This window comes from Phocoena sinus, chromosome 10 (assembly GCF_008692025.1).
Source record: "Phocoena sinus isolate mPhoSin1 chromosome 10, mPhoSin1.pri, whole genome shotgun sequence".
Lineage (NCBI taxonomy): Eukaryota > Metazoa > Chordata > Mammalia > Artiodactyla > Phocoenidae > Phocoena > Phocoena sinus.
In genome coordinates, this window is record NC_045772.1 from 38,024,566 (window position 1) to 38,049,230 (window position 24,665).

Sequence of the window (24,665 nt, forward strand, 5' to 3'; positions counted from 1 at the left end):
GCTTTTTAAGTTCGTCTGAATATGGGGATCTTGACTTACAGAAATGAAATATAATATAGAAACTATGGTATCATAATAATACAAACTCGATTTGTATCTACTGTTCTGCACAACTTAATTGCATAAACAGTTCTTCCCCTTTAAGAGATTACCTAATAAGAGATATTAACCATTTAAAATAGACTAACATACAGGGATATAAAAGATCCAGTTACTTGCCTCAAAAACCATAAAATATTCTTCGATGTATAAGATCATTTTGCCAGATTCTAAAACCCATTTCATGGATTAAGCTTAGAACCTTGGTTTTCTTCCTTTTAACTATCAACATTATGAATTTTCATATTTTTAATAATCAGAGCCTTTACAAATATAATTTTATATAAATAAAACTGCTTTTAAATGTAAAGCAGTTCTCATTTGTATACACTTAGTACATTTTCACAGGCAAAACAGATCAATTAATTGGCACTTTTCTATAGATTTTAAAATAAAATATTTACATTTTAATTTTAATACCTTACAGTAAAAAAATTCTATGCAACTACCAAAAGAAGATCGTGCAGAATTTATTTCAGCAAATTACATTTTTTAGTAACATTATATTGTTATTTTTAAAGACATTTAATTCAAAATATTTTAAGTACTATTGAGTGAAAGTACCTTATGGTAAGTATTAAAATAGAAAATTCCTTTTTTTTTCTTCCAAAATTTAAGCAATCTGATGACTGTATCTTTCTTGCCCCACATTCAGTCTTGTGAGAGGAGCAGTACTTTCTCTGACCCTGCAAAGGAGATCACTTTCTTTAACCAGATACAAGAAAACACCACTTCCCCGGTCTTGTGCACTGTTTTCCAATCCCACTCAACAGGAAAATAACCCAAGCCTGCTTGCTGAAGTGTCTCTCAGATTGATAACCACGAAAAATGTGCAAGAGGATCAAAGATGTAATCGTTAACACAATTCTTGTATATGCCTGGGTTTATACCTTGCAGATGAACTATGATACACAATCGGCTAAAGAATTTGCCATTTCAAATGAACTGAATTTTATATGAAAAAAGAAGGTAATACATCTTAATTCTAAGACATTAAAAAGTGTAAGATTACAGTTGTGATAAGATAAAATGTACTCAAGAGAAGAGACAGTTTAAGGAACCCAACAACTTCAAATTATAAGCTGAATATCTATCTAATTAGTTTAACTCAGTCTGCTAAAATAATTAAAAGGAGCAGTTAGATAAATGTATTTTTTCAGGTGTGACAATCAAAAAGCCAATTTTAGCAAATAACAATTTACTTTGAGAAGCCATTTATCTTATAGGCTACAGTCCAAAAAATCCTAACATTTTCAGAATGTCTTTATACAAGTTGTAAGCAACTTTTATGAAACAAACAATAAGCTCTTATCTATTATCTCTCATATATATTTTGTGATATGTTACCAGACTATATGTTAAGACAGTTGCTCTTAAAAATAATGTTCCTGATGGACTGAAAGACTGAGGAATACTTTAAGAACCGTCAAGACATGGGTATGGTATTTTTTGAGTTTAAATGTATTCTTTGATAACTGATCTCATGTAGAGCTCTAAGTAAACCAAATAAGTAATTATCTATATCGACCTACTCTGGATAATTGGCACATTATCATATGCTTATTAACAAAGACTAATTTTCAGTTATTTTTTTAATGCTCAATAGTTTTACAGAAGTTTAAATGGAAGGATGTGCTTTGGATATGACAATTTTTTTTTTTTTAGTGAGTTATTTAAAAATTAGAGATTTCACATAAAATCTGGATTTTTGGTTTCTCTTAAAACTCCTCCCGGTTTTTAGCTAATGTAAAAACTTTTACATTTCTTCCTTAAGAGCTTTCCTTGCCAGTTTCCCCATTTCTACACATTTCCTTGTTTCCAAAAGAAGCTGGAATCATTAAGAGTATACAGTCAGCTAAAGAGCCCTCATCTCCATGACAAAGAGATTGGATTAATTGACCTCTATGCTCTCTACCAGCCTGTGATTCCCCTTGACTAAGTAACAAAGGATTGAAGAAAGCTGTACCTTGGTTGGTACCCAGCCTTCCCTCAGGAAATATGTGACTAGACAGATTCTCCTACTTAGAAAATCATGTCTAGGTGATTACCTAAAACGTCCCATTTCATCCATTTCATTTAAAATAACCATGCATGTGGGCATCTCAAGAATATTAGAAAATATTCAGAATTTCTATAAGAAAATTATAATTGTTTTCTGACTTCACTTGAGTTTTAGGTCTTGGGTCAAAGCTGCAGAGTCCTAATTTCAGCAAGTGGCTCGATATTAGTGTCACTTTCAATTAAAATTTTTTTTGGGGGGTACAATTTTTATAAATCGTATGTCAGACATATTTTTCTTAAATCAAAGTTCTGGAAAATCTATAATGAGCAATGTTACAGGTAACCAGTAACAGTGCTAATTGGGCTAATCAAACAGAAGGCCTTTTACTAGTTTTCACGTACATTGTTTTTAGATGTTTTTAGACCAAGCTCTACAATTTACATTTCAGTTTGCATGTAATTTCTATTTAAATATTTATTTCTGGGAAATAATTCCAAAATCTAACTCCAATTAGAAAAGTGACAAAAAAAGAAAAAAAAGTCATAATGCCTGCTTCAGCATTTCTTCTATGTGCCCAAAAATGCTGGGGTCTTCAATTGTAGGAGATATCTGGAAAGAAAATTAGAGCCAGATGAAGGTGCTTCATTGAACCCTTCCATTCTATACAATTAAACAATTATATGCAATCTTGTATTCCCCATTATCTTATCATACTCATATGGAAAGGTTCAAAAACAGGGAACTTTGAACTCAATATTTTAAAATGTATCTATAGTAAAATAAACTGTTCAGTTAGCAAAACTATTGGTCCTAGATGGTACTTTCTTTTATGGGCCTTTCAATGAGCATCTATAGAAAAAGGTTTTTTTTTTGGCATTTGCCCATACAACCACTCCTTACCGTTGCATCACTTTTTATTAGATCTTGATGATTAAAAATACATATATTTGTGCATGTATAATATGCACAAAAATTAAAAGAATGCATATGCTTGAATCAGCCTAAATTACCTAAAATAATTTTCACTCAAAACAGGAAAAATAATGAGCATATATATCAATTAGAATTTTCAAAATATCTATAGCCAGCCTCTCACTCACTATTAGTCACTAATGATGGCAATGAAGGAAAATTTATCCTTAATTTAATAAGATTGAGTTTCCACAAGTTTGAATTTGACATATTTACTAACAGTAAAATATTTTCACATACTGGTTCTTATAATCAAAAGTATATGGTCTTAATCTGTGTTTCTATCCAAAACCCTCATTCCTACAGAGAGAATGGCTATGCAATTTTTCCCCCGTAATATTAAAAAAAAAGTACTGTTACGTGTTTTTTAGGGATATAATTCATGCTTGAGAACCACTGAAAGATCTTAGCTGACACCAAAGAAGTGGGGGAAAACATTTCAAAACCAAGCACTCAACATCCTTGATAATTTACCTTATATGGCTTGCCATTGACAAGGGCAGACAGAGCTGAGCGGGGAATTTTGCCAGATCTGGTTTTGGGTAACTGTTTCACAAACACCGCTTTTCGAAAAGCAGCCACGGGGCCAATGCTCTGTCTAACATGTTTCACAATTTCTTCTAAGACTTGTTCCTCTGTTGTATTTATATCTAGGGAGAAAGTTCAGATGGTAAGCTCTGAATTAACTTTAATCATTCAGGGCCCCAGCAGTCGGGGAGGAGAAAGACCTCTCACCTTTCTTCAGCACGCAGAGTGCTAACGGGACATGACCCTTCAAAGGGTCTTCCTTGCCAACAACAGCGCAGTCGGCCACAGTGCCATGGGAAAGGACAGACTGTAATTTAAAACAAGCATTCATTTAGAATATCTATACACATATACATGCAATATTTATAATTTCAATTGGGGAAAATAGTACACATCAGATAACTTAAAAACCCATAGCTACCTCTGTGAAAATTACTACCAATTCACCATTCACATCACTATTACTGAGGTGATTGGTTAGGATCCCCAGGTAGTCACTCAGTAAAGGCTAAGCAATTAAGACAAACTGCTTAGCTTACCTGGAAAGTAAGGGAATGATTTCTTCATCTCAATTGTTTATTAATGAAGTCTGGGAAACTATGCAGTGATACCACTTGGGAACAAATTGCAATGAGCCCTGGAAAACAGATGGCCTCATGGTGTTTTGGCTTCAGTGCTGGCTACCATGAGGACACCTTCCGGAGGAACCCAAAGCAGCCCCATCAATAAACAGTGATTTGGGACTTCCCTGCCGGTCCAGTGGTTAAGACTCTGCACTTCCGCTGCAGGAGGCACCGAAGTGATCCCTGGTTGGGGAACTAAGATCCCACATGCCGCATGGCACAGCCAATAAGTAAATAAAATAAAACTTTAAAAAATAAATGGTGATTTTATTTCCACCTCTGTTACTGAGCAATGAACAGAACACACTTATCTTCTTGAGTGACCACCCATCCAGAGAGGATTTTCCAAGATGTGGAGGAAAGGCTGCACGTGGAGTGAAGCCCTGACATCAGATAATCACCACTGTTGACCAACCATTTTCATATTGTTCACCCTAAGCTCTAAATGCCTTAAAGAGCAAAGCAAATTTCTATCTGGAATCACAAGAACTCAGAGAATAGAGTAACCACATGAAATACAGAAGCTTAGGATTAAGAAGAAAAAAAAAATCTGCTGTGATGGGACTTTTAAAAATGAATGTTCAAAAAGTTCTTTTCTGAGAGATTAATATATATTTCAGTGACTCCAAACCCCTATGGCTGGAGAAAACAGTGAGCAAACTTGTAACCAAGGGCAAGTTTGGCAGTCCTCATTCTTTCCTCCATGCATTCAGTCAACAAACATTTACTAATACCTCCTATCCTCCAACCTCCTATATTGCAGTAGACTTGGTGGTGAGCAAAAATAAGCTGGGTACTGTCTCACGGTGCTTACAGTCTAGTAGCAAAGGGTGATGTTAATAAATAATTGTGAATATTTAATTACTGTGAATGTCTAGATGTAAAGTGGTACAATCTTTGGGGAAATAACTTGGATTTGTAAATGAGAGATAGAACCAAAGCAACCAACGTGGCAGAAGAATATGGATCTCAGAGAAGCCTTCCCTTAGGAAGTGACTCAGGATGAGCTCAGGTCTAAAGGGTCCGTATGCAAGGACCCTTGCATACAGGGGAGGGGCAACAGCCCTGTGGAAGCATGGGCTTGTACCATTCAAATCTAAAAGGGACCAGTGTGGCTGGAGAGCAGAGAGCAAAAGTGAGAATGGTGTAAGAGGAAATGAAGCTACAGAGATAGAAAAGGGCTGTGAATGTGAAGGGCTTCCAACTATTTTAGTGGCATTGGAAGGTAATAAAGCACTTTCAGGAGGTAAGGAGGCAATGCAAGATCAGGATGGATTTTTTAACAGACTTTATTTTTTCAGAATAGTTCTAAATTCACAGCAAAATGGAGCAGCAGAAAGTACGTTTTTCCCATATAACCCCTGCTCCCATTCACACACGGCCTCCGCACCATCAAAATCCCTCACCAGAGCAGTAGAGTTACAACTGCTGAGCCAACACTGACACATCACTCTCACTCTACTCCACAGTTCACGTTAGACTTCACTCTTGGTGTTGTACACCCTATGGGTTTTACAGCACGGATCCATGATTACAGTGTTTTACAGAGTAGATTCACTGCCCTAAAAATCCACTGTGCTCTGCCTATTCATCCCTCACCTTCCAATAACTCCTGGCAGCCACTGATCTCTTTTACTGTCTCCAGAGTTCTTTTCCAGAATGTTAATATAGTTGGAATCCTACATATGAAGCCTTTACAGATTGGCTACTTTCACTTCAGAGTGGATTTTGAAAAACAAAAACTTACTTTGGTTCATTGTGAAGAATAAATAGAGGATTGTTGAAGGTGGGTGTCATCGTTTACCCAGGGAAACACCCAGAGAGGCTACAATAGTAGACTAAGGTTATAGTAGTGGGTATAAAAAGATTCCAGAGTTTTTAGAGGTAAAATGGACAGAATTTGATGATAAATGGGATATGAAGTAAGAAGTCAAAGGGGTTAAAGATGATTCTGTGGTTTTTGGCTTGAGTAGCTGGTTGGATAGTGGTGTCATTTTCTAAGCCAGAAAATGCTGGTGAGGGCTAGGCTTGGGAGGAAAAATCATGTATTAAATCTTGGAGATATTCCATTTGAAGTACCTTTCAGACCTCCAAGTCAAGGCAATTGGATCTGAGGAGAATCTTAATCTGAAAATGTGTATTTGAATGCCATTAATGTATAGATGACAATGAAAGCTATGCACATGGATGAGATTATTTGGGGAGAAAGCAGTGAGCAGAAAAGGTGAAAGCCTTAAAGAACTCTTAACATCTAAGGACCGTATGAAAAAGGAAAAGCTGACAAACTGCACTATAAAGGTACAGTCAGAGAGGGAAGAGAAAAACCAACAAAATCCGGGACATGCCACTAAAAATCCCAAACTTTCTAGGGAAAAAAACAAGTAATCCAAGCTGAAAATGAGCTTTCTCTTCTCTGAACTCCTAGAAGACTCAATGAACTGCTAGAATGTTTGGTACAAACCCAGTGGACTATCTCACACTGCCCCTAATTAAGCATTCAAATCAACATTGCCCCGTATCCTACTGTGAGCATCAGCCTTGAAGTATTCAGTTGTGAGGGCTGCCATCCACATAGCTTTTGACTCCTGCAGTGCTCAGGATGGTACGTGATAAATGATTTTTGTACTATATATTTTATTAACTTCATTGCTGAGGTAAAGGTGTCTACGCCCTTTCCTTTAGTTGGTCCTGACTCAAAAGCTTCTGCAAAACACATACTACATAGACCATACAATACCACCTTCTCTCACTGCTTCAGTGTGAACTCTCAAAATGTTTCCCATTTGTTAAGTTCTTATTTTCTTTTCAGTCTGTACGTTGAGAGTAGAGACACATTTTATTGTCAGAGCTTTGTTTGGGCAGTTAGTCTTGACGGTCACCAGCCTGTGGAAGAGAATAACTTCTCTATAGCAGGTAGGACACAGACTTGGTAGGTTCAATCCTTTAAATCCTATTTAGTATTCCCTTAATGAATAGAGAAAAATACTTTTACCTGGCTAACCAGAGTTTTAATGGTCAAAAGCCCATTTATTTAAAGTGTTCACTGGTGCTTCTATACCTGAGTTTTTGAAGTTTTACAGTTTAAATCACTGTAAAAAAAAAAATCATACATCTAGATATTTTGCACCTAACCAGTATGACTATAATTTTAACTAAATTGAACAACAAAACTTCTAGTCTGCCATGATTTCACCTTGCTATTTTAACTTCCATCCTTGGTCTCAGTGTTTTCAGAAGTGGATGGGAAAACGCTGACTGGTTTTCTATAAGGGCAGAGAGAGTATTTTAAAATCAGAAGTAATATATAACACAATTCCTTATAATATCAAAGTTTCCCATTTTTTGCCAACTGAAGATATGATTCTTAAAAATCTGTGAGAAACATGTCATTCTCCAGAATTCCGTGCCATCTGTAAATGAAGTTCATTATAGTGGATAAAACATTATATTATTCTATCAGTGTTAAAAAGATGCCATAAAGGAAGAGAGGCAGCTTTCTGTGTTGGCTCCACAAACAGTATTTGCATGCCAAATAATGATTTCAACAACTGAATTGTGAAAAGGGAAAGCATCAAAATATATCTTGGCAACATATTGGGACAGAAGCCCACCAAATGTCCTATGGGGGGGGGCGGAAATCAAAAGCCACATTCATGTATTCCCTCCATATAAAATCCATGAAGTATCTGTGGTTAACTGGCATTCAAGTACCAAAAAAAGTGACACAACTTAAAAGGTAATTGTTTCACCCAAAGTGAGCATATAAATGTTATGGTAACAGGCCTGGCAAGTAACTGTCATTCTTGGTTTCTGCTGTACTGCCATCTTTGTGTAAATTTTATTTGATTTAAATGGTTTTATGGTTTTAGTGGGCTAAATTATACAGGTTTCTTAATTATGTTTTAACTATTTTAATTTTAGAAAAAAATTAGTTTAAATCAAGCACCCTTGTAAAATACACTCTGCAGAGGGAGATTGTCTTTGCTATGGGAAGAGGAGGAATATTGTTTTACCTCCTCTGACAATGAAGTCACCTAGGAAACTGCCAGATTCCACATCTTCATCAATATTCATATCAGTGCCCAGGAAAATATTCAGCAATTTTACAACTATTTACATCCAGCAGTCATTTAATGTTGGGTAGAAATGAAATTGCATGGCATCTTTGTTGAATATGCACTTTAAGGAAATATATTCAATCTTGAAGAAATTATTCCTAAAATAGTGAACAAAATAGCTAGCTTGAAAAACAAACAGTGATGCTTTGGTCAGAATAACCTTCGAAAGGGAAAACTGTATGCGAACACTGCCCTAGGCTTTAAATGTAGTATTTTAACACCAGATTTCCAAGTTTCCAAGGATACTCGTAGGATTATTTAACAAACTAAATCTTAAGCTACAAGGGAAGAATGAAATCAGGGAGCCCAATTTGTTCCCTGGAGATGTCTCTGCATGAAAAGATCTGCCCACAACAGTGAAAAAGAACTAAGCAGAAGGACCACATTGACTCCTAGTAACTTGAGCTCGCATGACCTGAACTAGCAGATTTAGGACACATTTTTCTTAAGAATACCTTGAACTTCCACCTAAGTGTCCCAATTGTCCAGCTAGATGGTAGGCTTTCAAAGATTAATCAGCTGTTCAAATAGATTTGGTTATTACTGGATATTTATAGAAGGCCCTCACATGCATTGGGATATGCAAGGATAATGTCCTCTTAAATTTCTAAAAGCCATTGTAGGACTCTATTTTCTTATGTCGAGAACAGAAAAGAACACAGTGTTTCCTGAAATGTTTGTGATGTAGTCATTTTAGTAGAATTTCTGTTTGATTTAGTCTTATGTAAGGTGATAAATTTGTCAAATGTTACTTTGGGAAACTGAAAAAGCTCAGATATTTTCACTGTATATAAATAGACATTCAGTCTATTTTTATTTTCTATAAATAATATTCCCAATGGATTTAAGACCCTCAAGTCCTATTTCAAAAAATCAAAGTGGAATCCAGCATTCATTATTAAGACTCCCAGAAAAGCATTTAAATATAAAATAAGGTTTGGGCAGTTTAGTAAAAGCTGTCATTAATATGAACATTTCATGTACATATTATCAATTTGTTAAGCAACTTTACTAAGGAGCTGGGAAAAAGCCGGTAAAAATGTTGGTTTTCAACCCTCTAATAGATTCTAACATGGAGAAGACAACCCAGAATTGAGATATTAATTTCCTTATTAGACATAAATATACAATAAAGAGTTAATCATTTAATTCATATAAAGGGAGACATTCACTTCAAGAAGGTTTAAGGCTGAGAAGTGTCCTGTTACATGCTATGAGCACTCTAAGACCCAGGGACAAAATTCCTGTTAGATGTCATGGATTCTGGCACAGTTTTTTCAATTTTGCTGTTTTAACTGCCTATCTTCTGCCTGCCTCACTCTGCTGTTACATATAGTGAGAAGCATGTCAGTAGAAACATTAAAGCACAATATATATTTGAATAGGTTGGCACCCTTCATTCTAAAAAGAGAGAACTAAGAATTTTGACTGATAATAAGAGCTATGCATATGTAATCTCTGTATTTTGATTAGCTGAGTCTGCCAGAAATGGACGTAATCTCCTATAAGCAAGAAATTAAAAGTTCCTGAAGCCAGAACCATCTTTTATCAACACACCAAAATACATGAAGCATAAATTTCAATTTCAGGTTATCACAAAATTCAGTCAGTTAAAAACAATATTATAAAAGCAGATAAAAGTCACATGTTCCAAAATATTTTATAAAATTATTTCCTTTTACTCAAATAATATCACATTGACCGTCACTAAGAAAGAAAAGCCTACATGACAAGAAGTGTTAAGTGTTAATTTGGGGCTGAAGTTAAGTACAACCTTTTGAGAAAGTGACCATTTTTTTAATTAGAGAAAGGGGAACTATGATTCTGCATACTCTCATCCTACTGCATTATCAGTCATACTGCTTTAAGCATTTTCTTTAATTTAAACTGCAGTTTGCCCCATTCCATTCGAAAACTATTCTGGGTTTGGTTCTGGAAAAGATGGAGTAAATACATTCCATCTTATCACTTCCACTAATTGCGATGGAATACTTTGGGCTAAAATTCATACCAGAAGGGCTTCCCTGGTGGTGCAGTGGTTGAGAGTCCGCTTGCCGATGCAGGGGACACGGGTTCGTGCCCCGGTCCGGGAAGATCCCACATGCCGCTGAGCGGCTGGGCCCGTGAGCCATGGCCGCTGAGCCTGCGCGTCCGGAGCCTGTGCTCCGCAACGGGAGAGGCCACAACGGTGAGAGGCCCGTGTACCGCAAAAAAAAAAAAAAAAAATTCATACCAGAAGACTCTATCAGAACCTGAGAGACAACCTGATGGTGAGTCCCTTGTTTTTTGCTTGTTTAGAAGTTTTTGGTTTTCATTGTTGTTATGGTTCGTTAGTTTGTTGATTTTGCCTCCTATATATTCTGGCCTGGGTTCTATATCAGTCAAAAATGTGGAACTGTCAATAAGTACAGACAGAAAAAGCCCTAAGAAATGCCTGCTGTGTCCACCTAGATGTCCAGGAAAAGGAGCAGAGGAGCTGGGAAACAGAATCATTTTGATTTTTATTGTCCCTACTCCAGATGGACACCAATGAAGAAGCAGTGTCCCTCTTCCTTCCTACAGAGCTGTAACCACCTTGTTGACTCTTCACACCTTTCACCAGGTGAATGCAGCCAAAAAGCTGTGTCCTCTCCCTTCTCCACTATCACTGTGCAGCAGATCCTGGGGATGGAGCACTGGGGACTCCCCCATCTTACACCAAGAGAGCCAGGAAAGATTCAGTACCACTTGTCCTCCCCACCAGCAGCCATCCAGTTCCTGAGAGTTGATCCCTGTTGACTAGCTCTGCCCTATACCAGGCAAGTGCTAACAAAGAGACAGAGTCCCTTCCTCTCCCCAGGGACGCTAGGTAGGTAGACCTTGCAGGACTGAACTCCAGCAGGAGTACGGGGAGGCTGAAGCCCTGGGAAGGCTATAAGTATCCGAGAAGAGCAGTAAGGGGGAGCCCTGGGAATCAAAAAGTGAAGAGTAGATCGTGGAGAGAAAGGAGCTAGAAAAAGGGATATTTTAAATCTGAGTATGATGTCCTGAGCCTACTGTAAAGTTGTATATGCATGAATCCAACCAGAATCAGCATATCACAGATTTTGAGCACTTTACTTGAGTTTCAGATTGGCCTCTGGGAGAGAGACACAGTGAGATGTACGAGAATAGCACTGTAAAGGCTTTGAAAACAAAATTGACGTTGGAACCACAATCCACAGAAAGTGGGTAAGGACGTGTGGTATGATCTTAAATGGCTTGACCATCTGCTAAAATAAACAATCACAAGAGCAAAAATCCAGATGATTTTCAAAGGATCCAAAATCTCATAAAGTAATAGTCAAAATATAAAATGTAAAATTACTGGACATGAAAAGAATTAGAAAACCTAAACACTCCTTTAAAAAAGATAATCAACAAATGCCAAACCCCAATCCAAATATTACAAATATCAGATAAAGATTTTAATGTAGCTATTATATCTGTAGGGGAATAAAACTTTTCCAGATTTCCTCATTGGCCCTATAAAAAACCCTAGCCTCCTGAGACTCTTCAAATACCTTGAGAATTTGATCTATAGCTGTTTGTTTAGATAATTGCTCTGATATGAAAGGATAATAAAATTTTCTAATTTCCCTGGGTGGGCAAAATGCTTACATCCTAGACTAGATCCCTAGGTTAAACTCATAAGGTGCTGGGCAGACTGGCCCACTCACTATCTTCCTTGGTATTTACATGTCAAAAAGATGAAGGCTTAGAAGTTGGAAACATTTCTAGGTTGCAAAAGTTGAGACACACAGGGCTATCTGCCTCCTGGAGAGATGTTATGTACATATCAAAGAACTGGAGTTTGGATTCAGGCTATTATGTGTCCAAGGAGACCTCTTTAGGAGGGGGAAAGATAACTGCCTCCTTCCTCTTTATAAGCAGAGAAAAATAATTTTCCTTATTTCTCATCTATGGTGTGGCTGGCTACTTACGTAGGGAAATTTCCCATCGGCTCTTGTTGGGTCACCTAGGGGTAAGACCGGGAGTAAGAAAGCGATGACACACTTATTATTAAGAAATCTGTCTTTGACAAAGAATGCCTCATTTGCACATTTAGGATAAAATTTAACAAAGATAAATATTAACAACTCCACAGTAACTGTGGTCCAGAAAGTATGGGCAAGCACCCTTGGAATGAATGGAGAAGTTCTCAGCAAAGAAATAGAAGCTACAAAAAAAGAACCAAATGACTTAAAAGAAGGGAGAAAATGTAACATGAGGGAAATAAAAAATAAAAAAGGAAACCAATAATAAACTTGGAGACATAAATATATCAATACTTAAGTTAAATGTTAATGGTCTTAAAAACACCAGTTAAAAGATAGAAATTGTAAAACTGGATTAAAATAAGAACAAGACCCAACTATGTTATCTACAAAAAGGCCACAGGAGACATAATGATCTAGATATATTAAAAAGGAAAGGATGGAAAAAGATAAATGATACAAACACTATTAAAAACATGATTACCACACAAAGCCAACTTCCGATCAGCAAAAATTACTATAAATTTAAAAAAAAATCAATATATTAAACAATAATACATTGCAACTAAGTGAGGTATATCCCAAGCAATGCAAAGCTGGTTCAACAGTTGAAAATTAATTAATGTGATTCACCGTATTAACAGGCTTAAAAAGAAAACCCACACAATCATATCAATAGAAGCAGATAAAGCATTTGATAAAATTTAACATTCTTTCAAGATTAAAAAAAAAAAGAAAGAAAGAAAAAACCCCAGCAAATTAGTAATAGAAGGAAACTTCCTCATCTGATAAAGGCCATCTACAGAAACATCTACAGGTAACGTCATTCTTAATGGTAAGATATTGCATGCTTTTACCCTAAGATCAGGAACAAGACGAAGGTAACTGCTCTCATCACTCTTACTCAGTATCATAGTGGAGGTTCTGACCAGTTCAAAAAGGCAAGAGAAAGAAAGAAAAAATATTCAGATTGGAAAGCAAGCAATAAAACTATCTCTATTCACAGACAGCATGACTGTCCACACAGGAAATCCCAAGAAATACAAACACACACATACACACACATATACACACAACTCTTAGAACTAGTAAATGAATTTAACAAGATCATAAGATACATATCAGTTCATAAAAGTCAATAGCAGTTCTATATCCACTAGCAATGAAAATTTGGAAACCAAAACTAAAAAAAAATTCTATTTACAATAGCTCAGAAAACTAAATACTTAGGTATAAATTAAGAAAATATGTTCAGAAATTGGATCATTTGTAGAGACGTGGATGAATCTAGAGACTGTCATACAGAGTGAAGTAAGTCAGAAAGAGAAAAACAAATATCGTATATTAACGCATGTATGTGGAACCTAGAAAAATGGTACAGATGAACCGGTTTGCAGAGCAGAAATAGAGAGACAGATGTAGAGAACAAACGTATGGACACCAAGGGGGGAAAGCGGCGGCGGGGGTGGGGTGGGGTGGTGGTGGTGAGATGAATTGGGAGATTGGGATTGACATGTATATACTAATATGTATAAAATAGATAACTAATAAGAACCTGCTGTATAAAATAATAAATTTTTAAAAAAAGAAAATATGTTCAGAATCTGCATACTAAAAAGTATAAAATGTCAGTGAAACATATCAAAAAAAACCTAAATAAATGCAAAGACATACAAAGTTCATGAATTGGACAATTCAGTATAGCCCAGATATCAATTTTTCTCAAATCCATCTATAGATTTAACACAATCCCAATCAGAATCCATGCAGGATTTATTTTAACTATAGAAAAGCTCATTCTAAAATATATATGGAAAAGTAAAGGAACAGAATATCCACACGATTTTTGAAAAGTGGAGCGATTTCGAAAATAGTGGACACTATTCAACTCTAAGACATTCTATAAAGTATCAAGACAGAATAGTATTGGTGAAAAGATAAACACACAGATCAATAAAACAAGAGATACTCTAGAAATAGACCCACTCAAATACTGTCAGCTAATTTTTTACAAAGGTGCAAAGGCAATTCAATGGAGAAAGTCCAGTCTTTGCAACATATAACACATGGAAGAATTGGCATCCACATAAAAAAAAAATCCTCAACCTATATCTTGCACTATATACAAAAAAAACCCTCAAAATGTAAAGGTAAATTGATATAAAATGTAAAACTATAAAATTTTAGGTGAAAACAAAGAAGAATGTATGACCTTGGGTTAGGAAAGAGTTCTTCGATAAACATCATCATCTATAAAAGAAAAAAATGCTGAATTAGACTTCATCAATATGAAACACACTTTTGCTCTATTAAGAGCACTTTTAAGAGAATAGAAAGACCAGTCACAGACAGGAAAAAAATACATATCTTCAAACTGCATATCAAACAAAGGACTTGTATCCAGAATACCTTAAAAACTCTCAAAACTGAACAATAAGAAAAATAACCCAATTTTTAAAAAGATGGTCAGAAGATTTTAATGACAGAGAAGAACATTGATGGCCAATAAACACAAGGAAAGGTTTCCAACATTTTAGTCATTACAGACAATCAAATTCAAAGCACAATGAGATATCTTTACACATCTATTAGAATGATTTAAATAAAGAACAATGGCAGTTCTGAGTACTAATGAAGATGGGAAGAAACAGACCCCCTCAGACACGATGGGTGGGAATATAAAATGGCACAGCCGCTCTAGAGAACAGTTTGGTAGTTTCTTATAAGCCTAAACATACACTTAACATGTAACCCAGCAGACTCACTACAGGCATTTATCCTAGAGAAATGAAAACTAATTTTTGCACAAAAACCTGAACTTGAATGTATATGGCAGCATTATGTATAACTGCCTCAAACTAGAAGCACTTAAAATATCCTCTAATGGGTAAAGGAAACATAAATGGGTTAGTACATCCACACAGTGGAATACTGCACAGCAACATAAAAGGACAAATAATCGACATACACACAACTTGAATGGATCTCAAACGCACTTTCCTAAATGAAATAGCCCAGTCTCCAAAGGTTACATACTGTATTACTCCATTTATATGAGATTCTAGAACATAGGAACCAAAAAACATAGGAACAACAAAAAAAAATTAGTGGTTCCCAGGGGTTAGGGGTGGGGAAGGTCAGAATAAAAAGGTGACATTATGGGGAAATTCTTGGGCAGTGTTGAAATTTTTCTGCATCCTGGTTGTTGGTGATGGCTACAAGAATCTATACTATAAGTAAAAAACTCATAGTATTATACAATAAAAAGGAGGATTTTACTCTATTTTAAGGTAAAAAAAATTGAAAACATTTTAAAATACTCTTCTGGGGACTTTGTGTAATTTACATTGGAAGAAAATTCTCAGGATTTAAGAGTACAATAAAATGTTTAAATCACACACCCAGTAAAGACTATATGTATACCTGGCTATCAACAGGTGCCAATCAAGAAGCTAGAAGCAATCAAGTAGCAAGGATCAAGAAGCAAATGTATATAGACTCTCCCATAAATTACAAATATATGTAAGTGCTTAAAATTCCTCTCTACCACTCAGGCAGGAATCGGGGAATCTGGAGAACAGGAAAATCCACAGGAGAGAAAGTGAGGTGAGAGAAATACCAGAGTGACCAACCGAGCCTATGCTTCAAAGGAAGGGTCTGGAAATTTTCCAAGTGGAATGACTTAACCTCAATATTGACAACCTCAGTATTGACTTCAGCTCAGCTCTGTCCCTAAATACTACCTGGAATAAAAGACCAATAGTCATCAATACCTCTTCAATGGCACCTGCAGAAATCCTGTGACCTGCAACATTTATCACGTCATCAACTCGAGACATAACATATATGTAACCTTCTTCATCCATGTAACCAGCATCCATGGTGTCATAGTATCCCTGAAAATAAGAATAAATAATGTCTGATTAGCATGTAGTATTAGGTAATGAAATCATTTTTAAGCTTGGTAAAATATAAAATGTGATAGAAATAGGTTTACTGTATTCATTTGAATTTTTTTCATAACTAGCCTATGGAATTAAACTATTTTTGATTTTGAAAGCCTACTAGAATCTCTCTGCTCCCCTAACAGCCAAGAATAAAAGTGTTCTTATATATGTTCACGTTAAGTGTTTGAACTGAGAGTTGTAAAGCTTATGAACCCAATTTCTTCCTTTTAATGGAGAAGTAATAGCTCAATATTTCCAGTATACTTTGGTATTGCAAAGTAGTTCTCTGATAAATTTCTTCTTTAATTGTGTTAAATTTTAAAAGCATTAAAGCTCTCTATGAATAATTACAAAATAGACCACTAGTTTGTTAACACAGATTTGGATTGCACTGCAGCCTCAGTGAAATATAGTTAAATAGTAAGTATAAAATTTCATTTTTTTTTATCGACTCAAGAGTAGCAGTACATCTTCACTGGTCCAGCTATCACAATAGAATGAAAAATCAAGAAGAATAAGAAGTAGAAAAAAATAAATATTACTTCCCCTAATGCTTCTGAGTTACATTAATACCTGTATTACAAGCATGGGCTTCAGGACAAATCCAGGTGAGTCACTATTTGTGTTTCTAAATCTTCCTAAGACTCAGCATGCTCATCTGTTAAATAGGGTAATGGACCATACCTTGTAAGGCTGTGAGAAGCATACATGAGATGGAGCATCTAAAAAGGGCAGACCCTGGCACATCATGAGCCCTGAATAACTGGCAGCTCTTACTGCAATTACTATCAGAGAGTAAAGTAAAGACATGGGCTCTGGAGCCAGAATATATGGGTCCAAATGTCAGCTCTGTTACTTCTAAACTGGGAGCAAGTTATAGAACCCTTCTGTGCTGTTATTAAATCCTTAGATGAAAGGGTTGAGGTCAGGGTAACAAGACAAGAGTATAGATTCACTACATATAGTTTAATCATAAACTATGGTTTATGGGGCTTTGAAGGAGCTTTCAGTGTTAAAGGCGGTCATGCTGAAAACCACATGCACATATTGTGAACCACTGTCAGGTTATAATTAATCACATCAGTATTCTGGTGATTTGACTGCGGCCCATCAGGCAGATAGATTGGGCTGATTGGAGTCAACTCTACTGACAAATCTTCTCTGCCACAGTCCCTTGGGGCATGTTTAATCTTGGCTACTGAGGTCATTTAACCCTGAGATGTCTTTCTAAAGGAAGCTATTTTAATTCTCGTCATTTGTCTAGTTGATTAGGTTAGCTGTCCTTCACAAAAATGCTAGATAGACTCACCTTTTTACCCAGTGTAAAATGAGGACCAGGTATCTCTCTCAGGGAAAGAAATAGAAGCAAAGAAACAGCAGAAAGATGATAGATAGTGGGACCCTTTCGCCTATTATCAATTATGTGCTGTTATAAACACAAACCACAGAGTAATAGGTAAATGATAAAACAGAACACAGAAAGATACTGTTTGTTATCCAGAGCACTGGAGGTTAGGCGTTGAGAACACTGTCTCTATCCTGTATCTGTATTATAAAATAAAGAACTCAGAGGACACTCAGGAAAGAATGTCAGTAATAGCTAAAGGGATTTAAAAAAATACAACTTCTGGCAAACAGAACAAATTTTGCTCACATAACCGGGGGAGAGGAGGTAAAGAGGTTCTAATGACAGTGTCCAGTTCTGATCAGATGTTCTCAGTCCGTGCAGAGGAATCCAATGTGAGGAATCATACAGAAAGTCCCCTGAAGTTTTAATTTAACAAAACCTTTCTTGATATGAAAGGCTGTTACGTTTCAGAAAAAGCTGCTAAGAGAAACGGAGAAATTTCTATGTCCAGAGATTGATAAAAAATATTAAAATGACTTATTTAGACATTTGAGGTTTGGGCATTCTTATCCCTGAGATCTGGAAACTGGTCCAAATAACCTTTAAAAGTTGCTTTGTGATCCATGATTCTAAAAGCCAGCCACTCAACTTAATAGGCAAGAACTATAGAGAAGTGTGTAAGATGATTTAAAAAAAAAAGTACAATAAAGTTCTTACAGGAAATTTTTCAAAGTATAAATGCTTGAATGCCTCCTGATTCTTCCAGAGTCCTGAAAAAGCTCCAGGTGGTAATGGCAACCTTATATAAAAACAGAGCAGTGAGAATTATGATGAAAATGGTAATAAAGACAGATTGATTAGAACTGACAGTCTTTCACTGTGATGGACGATTACAATTCAAATCCCACATTGAATTGTAACCCCTAAATCCACTGGACAGATCATGTCTAACTGAGGCTGAAGTGGTTGACCATGACATAGCAAAGTCACGAAGGGATGACTGTGGTTCCTGGGAAGGGCACAAAAGGCACACGCATCTGGCATTCAAATAGTTATTGGCATCAATCATTGTTTCAATAAGAAGCATAACATCTACAAAAAGGAACCAAAAATGCATCACTGAATTACTTTTTGAGAGAAATATCCTTCCACCATAGGCAAATGAATCTATTTTTTTGAAGTATCAAGGTGCTAGCTGCCACCTTTGCCAGTCTCTTTGTGATAAGACGTTCCAATTAAACATCCCACAGTCTTTATCTTCACAATCAATGTGCCTCCCCACTCTGAGAATTCCCTCTCACTCTTCTCTCTTCTGTTCTTTCTTTTTGTGAGCATCCAGATCTATGAGATTTCTCACCCCTATGAACACACGAAGATAGGTGAGCATATAAAGTAGAAGGTAGCGTATATCTGTTCTTTTCAATCAATTTCCTCTTATATTTCTTTCATTCCTCCATAGTATGAAACAGGTGTTATACACACAATAAGGGCTTAATCTTTATCTATCACCCATCTGTCTATCTATCTATCTTTATGTAAACAAATGAATTCTCATATTGGTTCCCTGTAGGAAGTATTACCTAACGAAAATAACCGCTCAGTGTATTTTCAGGAAACTTTTTAGATGTGTTATAGCTTGGAAATTTAGATACAGTAAAACTTAAAGATTTTCAAAACCCTACCCTCCTGTACTCACAAAAAACACCAAGTGAAGTGGTGACTTCACAGTGCAGATGTGAGAAAATGGAAAATGAAATAGACATGGTTACTGCCAATATGAGGCAACATTACACACCTTCTACCCCAATATTAGACTTCTGAGACACTGAACTGTATTCTCACATTCTGTCAGGCAGAAAATGCTGTTACCAGTGGGATCAGCGGCCCAGCTGGGATTTCCCATTTCCTCTATGTCTGGCCTACCCATAGGTCCTCCCTTGCTAGGTCTTCTTTTTGTAATATTTTAAGATGGAGGAAAAAAGGCTACATCACCGTTTCTGGACCTCCCGTAATTTCATAAAATGCATGCGAAAGCATTTTGTAACCTGAAAAAAAAACCCCAAACCACAGAGATGCTGCTATATTGTTGCTGTCGCTGTTGTTACCGTTACCGTTCATCACTAAACCTGCAGGAAGGCAGCAAGCTGAAGCAGATGATCCCTTCAGGTCCTGATTTTTCTATGTTAATCTTTCGAATGAACCTTGTATATAATTTCACTTTATCTGTTTGTTTTAATCGTTAATATTTTTATAACAAGTGTAAAAATCATCATTACACATTGAAATACAATGTGAATATGGCAACCACTAAAAATCATTTATTTAGCAGCATTTACAGGATGCTGAGGGTAAACAAATGAAGAGGACGCTAAGAAATGACAAATCAAAAGCCAACATGGGCCACAAGAGGAAACATTAATGAGTGAAGCCTACTATACTCAAAATATACAACTAGAACAATAAACCTGACAGAGATGCATTCCGCTTGCATATTAAGTGAGAAATAATTTTCAGGTGTTCCCCAAAAATGTACCACAAGATATAGTACTTTCTGTGTTTCATGGGGATATTCTTTTAACAGACGCTTGGGTATAAGAAAATACCTCCCTACAATAAGAATAAAAAGGCAACTGTGATAATAAATGGCAACTAACATTCAGTCTGTACTGGGGACAACAGAGAGTGGTGCGGTCTAAGTTTGAATGTACACACCAGGTGGAGTGGCAACAGCTGTTCCTTAGCTCCACAGATACACAGACACACAGATATCCTGATGCAAATCCGTAAACACAAAACACTGCCCATACGAAGAACAATGCACATAGAAGGGCATATTGCTAAAGAAGTGTCTCATCCGTTTTATCTACCCCAAAGCTAAGACTTCGGTTCACCGGCAACCACGTACCGCCTCTTCACAGCAGAGACTTCTGAGTGTTTGCAATAATAATCCAAATGAGTTAGTACTTAGTGTATCGAATGTGAGCTGAGTTTCCTGGTGGCCTAGAATGTATCTAATTCAGTGCGTGCACGTGAGACCAAGAGTTTAGCATTTTCCGGCAAGGGTGTTACTGGAGAGAAAAGGAAATCTTACACTTCCCAGAAGTTGGTTAAGTTTGCAATCTCCATTCTTAAAAGAAGATGGCCTGATAATCTGTGTTTTCTCTTACTTCCTGAAAAAAATTTGGTACTAGCAATTAGTAACATATAGATTATATTCTTGTAATTCATTAAAGCCTAGAGGATTACAAGTAGAGGTAGCCATCCTCCAAAATAAATAAACAAATAAATAATAAGCTTTAAGGATACCAGCTTTCTCAGCTGTTGCACAAAACTTTAAATATTTGCATAAATCTTCTGAAGAACAGGGACAGTAGGGATTTTTACATCATGTGTGAGAAAGGTCTTCATAAGTTTGGATATACCTATAGACCTTGGGAATTAAGTATAACATAGCAAGGTATATCCAGGAAGAGATTACAGAATAGGAAGGAGAAATCCAAGGCCAAACACAGTATTAAAGAGGGACCAAGGAGAAGACCATGAACAAAAATAACCAAATCACAACTGTACGAGAACCAGGATAGTATGTGAGGGGCCTCCAGAGCAGAGTTTTAATAATGACTGAGCGTTCAACAAGGTGAAGTGAAGTGCAAATTCTGTTTGAAAGTGGATTCAACAGAGGTCATGGAACTTAGTGACTGAGATGCTGTGTATCTCCCCCAAGATCGCCATTTCTGCAGAGTGGAGCTGAAAGAACTGGAGTGATCAAGGAGTAAGCAGGAAAGTAAGTGCAGGCAGTAAGGTTAGACTATACTTTTTAAAAGTTTGCAGGTGACTGGAAGGAGAGATGTAAGTCAGGGTTTAATGCAGAGAGGCAGGCTGATTTAGGATGGGGAAAAGTTTGGCAGAGTAGCCAATGGAGAGGGGGTGGAGATTTGAGAGTTAGAGAAGAAAACACCAGAAGAATTATCTGATCATCTGATTTATTTATTCATTCATGGATGCATGCATTAACTCATGCATTTTCTTTATTCAGTCAAGTATTTGTTGAGTGCTTGGTATTCCTAAATCACTGTGTTAGACATTAATGGAAAGAATATATAAACTATTATCTGAGATGCGTGGAGATCCTGGAATATTGTGTATTTACAAGAAATTTAGTAATTTTTAGAATACATATAGGGAGAAAGACTGTAATGAATGATGTCTATTCCATTAAATTAATGACATAACATCAAAATGTAAACATTTAAGATATTTGTCAGGCAAGTTTTACAGCAGATGGTTAAATCCTATACTGCCAGGAACTCTTGGAAGGGAAGTTTTTATCACCAGCCAAGGTATGGACCTGCTGCAAATGGCATATGTGTCTGGTCCCAAGTCATTTTTGAGATGCCCCTAGAAAACTTCTTCATTATCCCCAAGTCTAACTGAGGAACAGGCTGGAAAGCAAGATATGAAATTACGATTGGTAATTAGTAGGATAAAATAAGAGAATGCTATCCATTCTTCACTAATAAAGCCTGGTGTCTAAAAATTCAGATGTTATTTCAAAATTGAAAAGAGACTCTAAAGAAGGTACCTTGGAAAATGCCATTTATTGGTCCTAAAGAAAAGCAGAAAAGAAAAGGGAGTTCCAGAATTGGAAGTGTGTACATATATATATATATAATTGCTTTATACATATATATATATATACACACACACACACATATGTACTTCATATATATATGAAGTAAAACATGTGAGAAGAGAAGCAATAATCTCCAGAAAGAAGTTAGGTGTATATGAAATAGAGCAGAATTTTTTTGCCGTATTTGAAATTAACGCTTTTCTTGTTGCTAACCTAATGATTATTCAACATTAAATGCAGGTTTTCCTTCTGGAATAGTGAGTGCACTGGGGCTCTATTTCTAAAGTTCTAGAATAAATATTTTTTTTTCTGTAGTTACAATAACATAAAAATTCATTGGACTGGCAGAAGGAAGGAAATTTTCTGAAAATACTAAGAAATATGTCGGGAAATGCCTATCCTCATCCTTCAAATGCAAGATCAAATGTTACCACCCTGTGATACCTTTCCTAACTCTTCCCAAACAGAGTGAAAAGGTGAGTTTTGTTACAAACTATCCAATTGTGAGTGAGGAGTTCCTCTTAGAGAAAACCCTTTCCAAAGAGAACATTCTTAAGCTGTAAGAGAAATAACTGAGGCAGCAGTAATGTGTGTGTGTGTGTGTGTGTGTGTGTGTGTGTGTGTGTGTGTGTGTTGAGGGGGAGGTATCATAGAGAAATCCTTAAATAGCTAATGAAGGAAGAGAATGTCCATCACTGTAGAAGGTAAACATCCCTGACCAATCTGAAATAAATAAAACTCCTAGATGCCTCCAATCCCAGATAAAGGACGGTCTGTACTCACTGCTCCATCAGGAACAGCCATTTGCAACACAAATACTGTAAATTGAAGACAAAACTCCTGTTCCCTAGAGAATTCTGGAGTTGGATCCCAACTTTGCACTCTCAGTATTTCCTACAGGGTCTTTAGGCTTTACTTGTGATTTTCCTATGAAGCTGCTTTTCACCTCCCCAGAAGAGACTGCTTAGGCCATAATTTCTTTCTCTCTGGGCAGACAAACAACTGGGTTAGAAATCTAAGTTCTAGCTGTGTAACTGCTAATGATGTTCAGATTCCCATGTCGAAAATGAGATAATATCTGTCCCACTGCCTACCGCACAGTGTTGTTTTAAGACTAATAAAAGATCATACTAAAATCTGCAGAGGACATTTAGAAAGGAACGGGATTACAATTACACGACATCCTTGGTTTATTCAAAGGATACACTGGTGAAGGAAAGCCGTACTGATCCTCTCCCAAACAGCAGCACAGTAAGTGACCAAATCACTCCTGCAAAACTATAAGGATGTGAACCAATATCACTAAGGACCTAGTGTTCAATATCTGGAGGCCGAGAAATCGGCAGGCACCAGAGTAAAAGCCACTTAGACAAGGCCATCCAGCTCCCTGGCATCCCATCACTGCCTGCAGGGCACAGGCCAGTGGGACAGAGCAGGAGGCAGACAAGCTGCACTTCCAATAGCAACAACCGTGTCTGGTCAGAGAAAAATGTGTACCCAAGAATCAGGAAGAGTCAGAGACCTATGGCTTTAATAACAGTGAGCACTGTGGTACTGAGGGAGGCATTGCAGTTAACCTTTTCTCTCATGCCCTGCACGGTGTTGCCTGGAAATTACTGACTCATATTTCTGCACTTTGAAGCTCTGGTTGCAATTACAGAAGCACCTTCTAAAATTCATGAACATTTTGTATTCATAGCAATTCAGGTATCATAATTTTCCCACAAAATTAAGTGCCTGGAGTTAAGTTTCAAAATCAGAAGAATTTTCTACCATGCAGGCATACAGTTTGCTCTTGTACTAGAAAGATAAATCCTTTGAAAGCAAGTAATCTACAAGAACTGCAAGATTCATGTTTATTACATCCTAGGGTCTACAGTAGTTTAGGAATCACTTAAATGTCTACCTTCTAGTTTAGGGATCCCCAGAGGAGCAAAACAGAGATTTCTAGAAAGCCTTAACAAAGGAGTTAAAAGAGCTGAAGTGGATCAAGAGGTTTTTTCAAAATTACCACATATCATTATTTCTGGTTTGGGGATGAGTCATCTTAATATGATAAAATGAATCATTATGCTTAGTACCTTGGAAAACTTAGAAATATGATTATAGCTTCAAATTTTAAAGAAACTGCCAGAGAAAGATAATTTCAAATGATACTTACACTATTTATAACAGATTTTACAGTGAAACAAGAAGCTACAACTGTATTTACAAAAAACAAATTTGGGGGCTTCCCTGGTGGCGCAGTGGTTGAGAGTCCGCCTGCCGATGCAGGGGACACAGGTTCGTGCCCCGGTCCGGGAAGATCCCACATGCCGCGGAGCGGCTGGGCCCGTGAGCCATGGCCACTGAGCCTGCGCGTCCGGAGCCTGTGCCCCG

General features: G+C 36.7%; 1 protein-coding gene across 7 annotated transcripts in view; it reads right to left on the minus strand.

The window, feature by feature from the left end:
* The window catches only part of ACSS3 (acyl-CoA synthetase short chain family member 3), a 154,411-nt gene that overhangs the window by 6,131 nt on the left and 123,615 nt on the right, over positions 1-24,665 (minus strand). For 3 of the 7 annotated variants that reach the window (XM_032644998.1, XM_032644999.1, XM_032645001.1), the window contains 5 exons: positions 18,371-18,452; positions 16,132-16,254; positions 3,809-3,908; positions 3,548-3,723; positions 554-2,710 (listed from right to left, as the gene is read on the minus strand). In XM_032644998.1, the coding sequence (XP_032500889.1) occupies positions 2,642-2,710; positions 3,548-3,723; positions 3,809-3,908; positions 16,132-16,254; positions 18,371-18,452 (550 nt within the window). In that variant the 3' untranslated portion in view covers positions 554-2,641. Of the gene's footprint in view, positions 1-553; positions 2,711-3,547; positions 3,724-3,808; positions 8,441-12,304; positions 13,283-14,570; positions 14,609-16,131; positions 16,255-18,370; positions 18,453-24,665 lie in introns of those variants that run through there. The other 4 variants (XR_004351695.1, XR_004351696.1, XR_004351694.1 and 1 more) reach the window with 4 other exon arrangements.